The 12,714-nt window shown below is 32.3% G+C and overlaps 1 protein-coding gene across 2 annotated transcripts in view; it reads right to left on the bottom strand.

The window, feature by feature from the left end:
• Positions 1-9,700, bottom strand: part of LOC149801080 (uncharacterized) — a 157,392-nt gene extending 147,692 nt beyond the window's left edge. For both annotated transcript variants that reach the window (XM_089955114.1, XM_089955115.1), the window contains exon 1: positions 9,420-9,700. In XM_089955114.1, the coding sequence (XP_089811240.1) occupies positions 9,420-9,497 (78 nt within the window). In that variant the 5' untranslated portion in view covers positions 9,498-9,700. The remainder of the gene's footprint in view (positions 1-9,419) is intronic.
• Positions 9,701-12,714: the final 3,014 nt, after the last annotated feature.

The raw sequence follows: 12,714 nt of genomic DNA, 5'->3' as shown, positions 1-12,714 counted from the left end.
TCTTAATGGAAAAGGATAAAGACTGGCTTTACAGATGTTTTCCTTTCCTCATTCATCTTTGACACAAACCTAAGACCAGTCACATAAATGCTTTTAAAATAAAGGAATGGTTTTATCATTGGATATTACTTTGCACAAATATGATTTAGTTTTTCAAACATAAGAGATGGACTTTAATATTGTATCATTACAGAACCTATCTTCTTACATAAAACTCAGACAGATTTTCAAAGCCGGCAATGACATTTACTTTTCTTACATAAAACTCTCACATAATTGTTTCAAAAGCTTGGGACGGACTGTAATACTCTATCAAAGAAAAACTTTATTACATAAAACTTGTACATACAGTAAAACCTGTCTTGAGAGACCACTGCTATGAGAGACCGCCTGTCTTGAGAGACCAGGTTCTCCATGTACAGATTTAGAGATTATATAGTGTTATAACCTGTTATGAGAGACCACCTGTCATGAGAGACCATTATGTTTTGGCAGAAGGGGTGGTCTTTCAAGACAGGTTCCACTGTAATTGTTTCAAAAGCTTGGGACGGACTGTAATACTCTATCAAAGAAAAACTTCATTACACAAAACTTGTACATAATTGTTTCAAAAGCTTGGGACGGACTGTAATACTCTATCAAAGAAAAACTTTATTACATAAAACTTGTACATAATTGTTTCAAAAGCTTGGGACGGACTGTAATACTCTATCAAAGAAAAACTTTATTACATAAAACTTGTACATAATTGTTTCAAAAGCTTGGGACGGACTGTAATACTCTATCAAAGAAAAACTTCATTACACAAAACTTGTACATAATTGTTTCAAAAGCTTGGGACGGACTGTAATACTCTATCAAGGAAAAACTTTATTACATAAAACTTGTACATAATTGTTTCAAAAGCTTGGGACGGACTGTAATACTCTATCAAAGAAAAACTTTATTACATAAAACTTGTACATAATTGTTTCAAAAGCTTGGGACGGACTGTAATACTCTATCAAAGAAAAACTTCATTACACAAAACTTGTACATAATTGTTTCAAAAGCTTGGGACGGACTGTAATACTCTATCAAGGAAAAACTTTATTACATAAAACTTGTACATAATTGTTTCAAAAGCTTGGGACGGACTGTAATACTCTATCAAAGAAAAACTTCATTACACAAAACTTGTACATAATTGTTTCAAAAGCTTGGGACAGACTGTAATACTCTATCAAAGAAAAACTTTATTACATAAAACTTGTACATAATTGTTTCAAAAGCTTGGGACGGACTGTAATACTCTATCAAAGAAAAACTTTATTACATAAAACTTGTACATAATTGTTTCAAAAGCTTGGGACGGACTGTAATACTCTATCAAAGAAAAACTTTATTACACAAAACTTGTACATAATTGTTTCAAAAGCTTGGGACGGACTGTAATACTCTATCAAAGAAAAACTTTATTACATAAAACTTGTACATAATTTTTTTCTCCTAAAGATTGTAATGGGCTTTAGAACTCTGTTATAGAAAAAAACTCTTTCATCATTTGTTTCAAGAGCTGGCTATTGACTTTAATACACTATCACCACAGGATCTAATTTTTTTGCATAAAACTAGAACATAGTTTTGCAAAAAGTAGGAGGTGGGCTTATCACAGGTCCATACTTTCTTGTATAAAACTGTAAAATATCTCTGATTAAAATCCATGACTGGTAAATTCTTATGAACTAATGATCTTTTCAATTTCAACTGACTCTTAACACTTGGACTCATCAATGAAGAGCTACATGCTACACATTTTGAAAACTGATGGAAAAGCAAAAGTAAGGAATTTTTAGGAAGCATACTAATTTTTCTTTTCAAAATTTATTATAGTAAATGCTTTCACACATGCACACATATATAGATATAACTATAACTATAACCATAGATAGATAGATAGATAGATAAAACATAGTACTTTCAACTAACACTGTAAATTTCTCAAAGTTGTTTTTTTTACAGTAGTGCACATTTTATTTTACAGTAACACAAAGTATAACAACATATATTTTGCCAGATACATTTTTTTCACAGCATTTAAGGACTAAATTACACTGGCAACTGAATATTAGTTAATTCCAATTTACTTTGTTTTGCTAATGCATTGAAAAGTTTGACCTGAATAGGCATTCCGTATTACCTTTGTGTATGATTTATTCTCTGTTTTGAGTTTCCAGTTTTCTCACATATATACAATCATAACAACAATTAACTCTCACACTTGCTACCCACGCTTTATAAAGTCACTCTCTCTCATACCTGACTTTGTGTGAGTGATTACAATGGACAAAGATTTTAGTCATGATAAGAGAACTACCTTATGTATAAGGTGGTAAACATAGAGACCAAACAAAAGCTAACTGAAGTTGGTGCGATAACAAATAATTACTGTTTCCATGTACTTGTCTACCCAAGTGTATTTTAACTATTGTATACCAAAGTAAAATCAGGAAGAAGTTTCTGGGTTTTGGCTACAAAATCTGAAATGTACAGCTGAAATTTATAGGTTTTGACTACTGAAAGTGAATATATAGCAGAAATGTCAGGATTTCTACTACTAAATCTGAAATGTACAGCTGAAATTTCTGGGATTTAGCTATTAAAAATGAAATATGCAGCAGAAATGTCAGGTTTTTGACAACTAAAACTGAAATGTACAGCAGAAATGTCAGGTTTTTTACTACTAAAACTGAAATGTACAGCAGAAATTCTGATTTTGACTAGGATATATGAAATGTGCAATATAAATGTCTAGTTTTCAACTACTCAGTATTAAATGTACAAATAGACATGTCTGGTTTTAGTCAACTGAATATGAATGTACAATAGAAAAATGTCTGGTTTTTGTCAACTGAATATGAAATCTACAATAGAAATGTCAGGTTTTTGTCTACTGAATATGAAATGTACAATAGAAATGTCGGGGTTTTGTCTACTGAATATGAATGTACAATAGAAAAATGTCTGGTTTTTGTTAACTGAATATGAAGTGTACAATAGAAATGTCGGGTTTTTGTCTACTGAATATGAAATGTACAATAGTAATGTCGGGTTTTTGTTAACTGAATATGAAATGTACAATAGACGTTTGTGACCTTTACAAATACTGTGAATAATACTCCATCCTATCCTAATGAAAATGTTTAAATTAAAGTTTTTACAACACAAGAAAAATGTATACTCAGTCATTTACAAATAAATAAATGAAGTCATTAACCAGTAGAAGTTTCAAACCTTAGATATTGGCCTAAGACACATAACTAACATTTCTCTTTTGACCTGGGAGTTTTTACCATAAAATGTAACAGAAGTTAAAACTCTTAGGAATTACTAATGCTGCAAAATTTGCTCTTTTTTGTAAAATGTACATAGTATACAATAACAAAACTAATTTTGTTTTAACCAAACTGATTTGAAATTTAACCATTTTCCCTAACTGCTCCTTAGGCTGACAGAAGACATCTATTTAAAATATTGTAATCCACTGACACTATGTATATAGTGCTTCACTTTGCTTAGAGATGTATCATTTGTTGTATTCATTTTGCAGCTTCTTATGACAATCTAAGACACTACTCTGTTGAATATTTTGTAAACATTTACAGGCAGTACACTAAACATATGAAAACATTGCAGTTTTGATTTTCAACTCAAATTTGACACTGAAATGGATAGGCAACAACTGAAGAGACAAACCATTTAATTTTTGCGGTGTGGGGAAGAGTACACAGTTTCTTTTGAACTAGGATAAATTATTCTTTTTATCTCACGATACATTTTTTAACACAAATGTATTGAAGAGAATTGTTTTCTACAAAATCACATCAAGAACATTTTTTCATGATGGGGGTACTTTTTTTCCACAAAAATCCATGGTCCCTCTCCTCTCCCAAATTAAATGGATGGTCCCTAAATAGATTACAAACAAGCTACTATTTATGTAACACTTGCCTAATGATTGTACTGGTCCTTTTTAGTCAGTAGAACAAACAACATACCAGCAGCCTGTCATCCGCTGATGATGCATCAAGCAACAGAAGATCTAGGTCTTTGTTGTTTGCAACTGGACTTGCTACCATATAAATATAATGTGGTATTTTAGATGTTATGTCTGTAAATTATTTCTCATTTCAGATACCTACAACAAATGATACAGTGTTGCAAGCAGAATGAAGTACTTTATACACATCCAGATTGTGTGGTTTGTAATGCTGCATGCGGAGTACAGTAAAACCTGTCTTGAGTGGCCTCTGCTTGGAGTAACTGCCTGTAATTTATGACTTCAGTCATAATGCATAGGTTGATTTTATTACACGCATGCACTGTCCTGAACAACCACTGGCAAAACATTACCAGCAACAACTATTTTGAAGGCAATATATATATAATCAAAATTGATATCGTCATTACTACAACTGGTTACTGATAATACCCTGATATCAATGGCAGAATCACCAATGAAAAAGAGAAAATGCCTAACACTGCAGGAAAGCCTCATGTAACTGAAAGAAGTGATGTTAACTTATGGACAGATTAAGTAAATATATTATATCTTAGTTCATTTTGTAATTCATATGCTAATACACTGTACATGTACTTGTGACGTCAAATGCAGATGTGAATGTTTTATGACAGATTTATGTCTATAATGCTGGGTTATCTACAGTTGAATGCATGCAATATTTTAAAATGATGATGACTAAAGAATAACTCTACAGTGACTGTGGATATCTTTCCTTTTTAAACTGTGTTGAATTTCAACCTTGGAAAATGGTCCTTTGAACAACCCGTTTGTAGAATACGTCTAGAGACTGCTTTTTGTTGGCAGAAAGGGTGGTCTCACAAAACAGGTTACACGGTACTGCCCATACAATTTTATAATATCATTTTTTTTTAATTTTTAATTTCCTAATTGTTTCACCAGTCTAAGTATTTTATAAATGTAATTTTTTGTATGATGTTGCACAATTCTTAGTATCAATAAATTATTACTTGTTATGTATGGCTTGCATTTTTAATTTTCTGCATCTCTCATGTATCAATTTTTTAATAACATCAGAAAAGCTCAGTTCATGTTGTATTAAATAACCAAATAAATTTTACTTGAAGCATAAATGCCTCTTTTCTCAGATATATTTGTTTATTGAGTATGAGCACTTGGTTCATACTGAGTATGTTTATTGAGTATGATCATTTGGTTCATATTTTTATACCGAGTATGTTTATCAAGTATGTGCACTTGGTTCATACTGAGTATGTTTATCAAGTATGTGCACTTGGTTCATACTGAGTATGTTTATTGAGTATGTGTACTTGGTTCATACTGAGTATGTTTAGCAAGTATGAGCACTTGGTTCATACTGAGTATGTTTATTGAGTATGTGTACTTGGTTCATACTGAGTATGTTTATTAAGTATGAGTATTTGGTTCATATTGAACATGTTTATCAAGTATGAGCACTTGGTTCATATTGAGTATGTTTATCAAGTATGTGTACTTGGTTCATACTGAGTATGTTTATTGAGTATGATTATTTGGTTCATCTTGAGTATGTTTATCAAGTATGAGGACTTGGTTCATTTAGGAGAAGTGCTATCCACTTCGAAAAGATTCTTCATTTGTAAACAAAGTGAAAGTAAATTAACTGCTCATACATGTACTACCTGTTAACATAGGACAGATGTAAAACTCCAGGTATCCTGCCTGAGAGATGAAATCTCCTATTACATACACAAGATGTTGTGAATCTTGATGCTGCTGTTATTTTCACTTAAAAAGAGTTCAGGTATCAAGCCATATGTTCTTCTCTCAGTACGGGACAGACTATTTAATTTTGGGTGGTGGGTGGGGTGCCATGGATTTTACTTATCACCTGCATATCTCTTTCTTTCACCTCATTATTTTAGTTAAATTTATCAGTAGAATTAATTCTTGTTTCTACATAAAAGGGCAAGAATATTCTTCTGGCTAATTGGCAATCATAAAGTTAAATTAAATCCTTGAACATTAAAGGGGTATCCCTAAGAAATCAAGGAGATAAAGATTTCTTCCAATGTACAAAATCTCTAATAATTCTGGGCTCTAATAATGCATTTATTTCACCAGTTACCATCATATGTTTATTTATAAGCTAAAAACAAAAAAAAATATATTGCCTACCCTTCAGAAAAAACATCGATATATAGTGCATTTTGTTGGGGGCAAAAATGCTGGCAAGTCAGTAACCTCCACAGCTGCCATCAGAACCCAGGCTAAGAAATTGACAAGTATTATGTCCTCTAAGAGCAATAAGCTTAGCACAGAGTCACAGACAAGATGCAGGCTCAGACAATGCATAGACTCAAACAAGACATAGACTCACAGACAAGGCAGAGACTCACAGACAAGGTGTAGACTCGCATACAAAGCATATACTCAGACAAGGCACAGATTCACAGACAAGATGCAGACTCAGACAATGCATAGACTCAGACAATGCATAGACTCAGACAAGACATAGACTCAGACAAGGCACTGACTCAGACAAGGCACAGACACATAGACAAGGCATAGACTCAGACAAGGCATAGACTCACAGACAAGGTATAGACTCACAGACAAGGTGTAGACTCAGACAAGGCATATATTCAGACATGGCACAGACTCAGACAAGGCACAGACTCATAGACAAGGCATAGACTCAGACAAGGCATAGACTCACAGACAAGGCAAGTTCCCCCTCCAAATATGTGTATTATCCTTCAGCTGACCAACCCTGTTTTTTGCCATCCCTAGCACTTTTTCCCCAGGGTAAAAAATAAATAACAAAAAATTCCCAAAATTGAGTTTTGGATCTAAATGAGCTGGTTTAGCCCAGTACTTTATCCAGGCATGGTTACTCAGTAATATGAATTTGTTATAGGCATATTATTTTATGCTGGCATGGTTACTCAGTAATATGAATTTGTTATAGGCAATTTGTTTTATGTTAGCATGTTCAGTAATATGAATTTGTTATAGGCATATTATTTTATGCTAGCATGGTTACTAAGCAATATGAATTTGTTATAGGCAAAAAAAATGATGCTGGCAAGGTGACTCAGTAATATGAATTTGTTATAGGCAAATTTTTATGCTGGCATGGTAACTCAGTAATATGAATTTGTTATAGGCAATTTGTCTTATGCTGGTATGCTGACTTAGTGTTATAATGTAAAACAATTTTATTTTACTTACATTTGCTTATAATTTAATCATATCTGACTGGGCTTGAGACACAAGCAAATCACTTCATTATTCTTTGATTTCACAATCAAACTAATTCTTCATTTATCATTTTGCTTAGGAAGATGAAAAGAAAATTCCTCAACATTTCATTTTCTTTGCTTAAATTTTGAACTGAGCAATAATTATGGTTATGTTGTTATGCCAATATGAAATCACATTTATTACCAACCCCAATCTCTTACATGTATATGATAGATAGTGAGAAAGCACTAAGATGACAAGGCTGATAGAAATAAATTCAATTCAGTCACATAAAGTTTGAAATCTATGAAATTTAATAATATGCCCATCACAAAAAATATTCTTGCCACAGACATACAATTAAAGAGATGGATGAAATCTATTTAATATATTGTTATTAGGTGAAAAAATAGTCTTTGACAGTTTATACAACTGCACATTAGTACTTGGGTAGTGTGTAATCTTTTATTCTACTATCCTGTCACAAAATCTTTAAATACAGTATATTTATATATACTGCTATAATGTTTGTAGCCAGAATGAAATAGGCATCATCTTACAGTCATGTTATTTACTGCACTATCAACGTTCTATAATTTATTTCTTAATTACTCCACACACTTTTCCTCCCAACTTCCACTTTACAAAGACAAAAACCAACCTGCAAATATGACCCATCACATTAACTGGAAAAAAAGTTAATTTTATTCTTTGTCATAATACTGGTTCAAATATGGGTGAGGGTGGGAGATTTTGCGCCTCAGTTTGTGGTATTTAAAGAAAGAATTTAGAGCGTCAACTTTTATATTAGTTATATATGTATTGGGTTAATTTTTTTTTGTGTTACAAATATATAATTTATTTTTCATAGGAAATATCAACTCAGTGTATTTCCACAAAACACTGCATTATAGAAATGCCACTTCAGTTTATTTCCATAAAATGCTATATTACAGAAATTGCCAATTTCCATAAAACACTGCATTACAGATATGCCAATTAAGTGTATTTCCATAAAACACTGCATTACAGAAAATGCAAATTCAGTGTATTTCCATAAAACACTGCATTATAGAAAATGCAAATTCAGTGGATTTCCATAAAACACTGCATTATAGAAATTACATTTCAGTGTATTTCCATAAAACACTGCATTACAGAAATTACATTTCAGTGTATTTCCATAAAACACTGCATTATAGAAAATGCAAATTCAGTGGATTTCCATAAAAGAATGAATTATATAAATGCTATTTCAGTGTATTTCCATAATGCATTATAGAAAATGCAAATTCAGTGGATTTCCATAAAACAATGAATTATATAAATGCTATTTCAGTGTATTTCCATAATGCATTATAGAAATTACATTTCAGTGGATTTCCAAAAAACACTACATTTTAGAAAATGCAAATTCAGTGTATTTCCATAAAACAATGAATTATATAAATGCTATTTCAGTGTATTTCCATAATGCATTATAGAAATGCAATTTCAGTGTATTTCTATAAAACAATGAATTATAGAAATGCCATTTCATAAATTCCCATAAAACACTGCATTATGGACATGCATATTCATTGTATTTGAATAAATCATTATACAGTAGAAATTGTCATTTCATTGTATATCCATAAAACATTATACAATAGAAAATATCATTTCAGTGTATATCCATAAAACATTATACAATAGAAAATGTCATTTCAGTGTATATCCATAAAATATTACACAATAGAAAATGTCATTTCAGTGTATATCCATAAAACATTACACAATAGAAAATGTCATTTCAGTGTATATCCATAACACACTACATTATTTGAATGCTGATCTAATCTATTAATGGATGGAATGGAAAAAGGCCATCATGAAATCTTGGCAGATTAATCAATATGGTCTTCCTTTTTTTAAAGCTAAATTTATTAAGTTTCCTGAATATTTAATATTTTGTAATTTTATTCACGATGTACTAACTGATGTACAATGTGAAATCCTGGTAATTTCATACATGCTGTTCCTTATGTCCACAAATTTCATAATTCCAATATTTTTAATGCTTTTTTATTTAAAAAGTTCTGTTATTATAGGATTTTTAAAAAGTGGAAGTCGTCTACAGAGAAAATGTCATAAATAAGGGTAACACGCTTACCCTACTTGGTCCATTTGGCTGGCTATATTCCACCCTTCCACTCCAAGTACCATAACCCCTGGATAGGGGACTCAACATTCTGTTCTATTAATCAAAGGGTTTTCCTTTTGTAGTACAATCCTATAGCAATAATTCCATTATTATGTATAAATTAAGCTATCAAGCATAACACACTGACATTCCTTCATGTACTATACACACTTAACATCCGTTTCCAACTCAACTGAATATATTCTTAAACTCCCTCTACATATTTGCAATGACACCAAAATGGCCCAGTCCTACACAACTGCGAGACTTTTGAGTATTGCACTTTTCTCTAAACATACACGCGTCTTAAAATACCAGTAGGTTTACCGTTAGAAAACGGATAGGGACTTACCATTGTAATGTAGGCGATACAGTTCAATTTGATTATATTTCCAAGTTTATTATTTTTCATAAACACTGTATTTACATATTTTACAATAGAACATTCAATATTTTGCCATCAAAATACTCAGTCAATTATCTATTATTCTTGAACAAATTTCAATCTTACACTCTTCACTTTCATCACTTTCAATATAAAATGAATTAACCCTATATTGATAATGGAATATTCCAAGGAAAGGAATTTACTAAACTAGGATAACGATTAGTGAACCGGAACTCTATTCTGCAAGAAAAGGCCACTCAAATTTGATTAAATTACATTTTTAAAACATGTCGTCGTGACTTAAATATTAGATCAATATCACCGCATTCACGACGGGTGGCCGTTAAAAGCGATGGTCTGTTTATTGATTTTCCAGAGCAATACATTTTGTGTGGTGATATGCACTTTTAGTTAATTTTTTATACGATAAAAGATTACCTGTCAGGTAAAACAAAAGAAACGTCTTTCATGTAATAACATGGTCTTTTGCTCAAATAAAGTGGACTGACATTAGAAAAGAAACAAAAACCAAAAACACCATAAAAAGTGTTCTCTTGTATTTGTATCGATATTTTCAAATTTCGTAATTGATACAAGGGTGGATCGAGAAAAATGGTTTAGAGGATAAGCGTGAACAAGTATGTGTGGTTTCAGCAGGATGAAACCCGTGAAGCATGCCCAGGGGCCGAAGTAACCGGAAGTTCAGGCACTATAAGCATTTACAGGGCATAGATTAAACCATTTGACTGTAAAGAAAATTTACTGTAGCACGCCCCCACCCACCCCTACCACTCCCACTATAGAATAACAACGCATAACAAGTAACCAAAAATATGTAAATAATATCGATTAAAAAATTATTGTTAATAGATAATGAAAATGTACAAAGAGTCTTATCATCCAAAAAGGACTAATGGTCCTGGTATTTGATTATTAATATATGACTTGACTGCAGTGTTATTTACGTTATTATCCTCATATAGCAATTTAATTCTGATTAAAATTGAGATCCCTATGATTCAAAACATTTTAGTTTGTAGAATCACAGGCCATGTTGAAACAAAATCTTTCTTTTATAAAATTAAAAAGTGCTGTTCAGCCCAGGCCATCTTACGGGCCGGCCCGGGCCCCGGGGATATATCCCCGGTTGCCCCCTCATCTTGGCGGACACACACACACACACACACACACACACACACATATATATATATATATATATATATATATATATATATATATATATATATATATATATATATAGCATCTTTAATACCAACAAAGCATGTTACAGATGACATCATAAAGTCATGCTGTGGAAACATGCAATGACAGATAGGTCCAATTCTTTTCAGGGTAATTTCTCAGCACTATTCTGTGGCTTGGTCAAATAAACTCTTGATATTTCATTATATGATAAATATAATTTAAAATCATTCTCATTTTAATAAAAACTGTATTAATCTCGTTGAATAATTTCAATCTTTTGCTCTCCAAGACTCGCAAAAGATAAGTTATTCCACTCGTGTCATAAACTTGATTCGAAATGAGCATTCATATAAAATTCTGTATACTGCAATCGCTTCTTGTCACGGGTTATAAAATTCAAGTTGTGCCGGCAATTTGTAATCATTTTCAAAAACGACGCATGAAGTTGTTTGTATCAATGAAGGCAACGAAATAGCGTCATAGCAACATTGTCTTTGAAGATGCTGCCGAAACATTGTGTCGTCTGGATGTCTGCTAGAGACTTCTTTCTTGCTTTATTTAATTATTACAACTTTTGAGTTTCAAATTTCACCAATGTATAAATTCTCTTTCAGATTAGTCAAAGCCAGCAGGAGCGTATACAAGAGAGAGAGAGAGAGAGAGAGAGAGAGAGAGAGAGAGAGAGAGAGAGAGAGAGAGATGTTATGTAAATGAAAATGATAAATTATCTCGGTGGTATAATAGTAGGAAGCTGCAGATCATCGGTGGTCAAGACGTTAGAGTTGTGACCAGTAGAGTGAGAGTTTGATACCCACAATCGGATAGGTAGTGTGTTCCAAGAACAAGGCACTTACCATACTTGTTGCAGTCCCAAAGTGTTGGTTTACCTATAAAACACAAATCCACTCCACCCCTCTGAAAAATACATGTCTTATTAAGATTAAAGTCACTCCAATAAATCAATAATCAATTTGAATCAATCAACAAATTACTTGCTCAGTGAATCTTTCAATTAATATTAGCCCCACACAAATACAGTAATAATATTTTGTGGCTGACTGTCTGTCTGTTAGACCTCTCTCTCTCTCTCTCTCTCTCTCTCTCCGTCCAAGCCAACACAGATCGGATTCCTGGATGTATCCTTGAGTCAAACAATTAGGTCCCCTTTTCTTGGTTTAATGTAGTTAATAGTGTATCAGCAAATAAAAACCTGTCTTAATCATTATTTCTTATAGGGAGTTAACTAAATTCTGGTTTAAAACTAATATTGAAAATTGACCCCCACCCCACCCCCACCCCCACACAAAATTGATTTTAAGACAGAGTACTCTCTGTCAAATGGTGAGCTCGATATTAAACTGGACTAGACGGGTTCTGAAATAGAAGTCCACTGATGGGAAACAATTTTACAAACACATGGGAAACAACCACGAAATTAATCCAGGAACCATACAAATGGCACGAAGAACTAACTTGCAACAGTTACTCCCCCTACAATACTGCTAGTTATGTATAAATCCAAAAAGAGAAGAAAAAAAAAAAAAAAAAAAAGAAAAAAAAAAAAACAAAGAAAAAGAAAACACAACCGCATAGAAAAAAGGCTCCCCACCCCCCCATACTAATATCTATCCGTCACGAGCTAATAAACTTTAAACTGAACGTTATGTCTAG

The sequence above is a fragment of the Sinohyriopsis cumingii genome, chromosome 4 (assembly GCF_028554795.1).
Source record: "Sinohyriopsis cumingii isolate HCF-2022 chromosome 4, ASM2855479v2, whole genome shotgun sequence".
Taxonomy (NCBI): domain Eukaryota; kingdom Metazoa; phylum Mollusca; class Bivalvia; order Unionida; family Unionidae; genus Sinohyriopsis; species Sinohyriopsis cumingii.
This window is presented reverse-complemented; position numbering and strand designations above follow the sequence as displayed.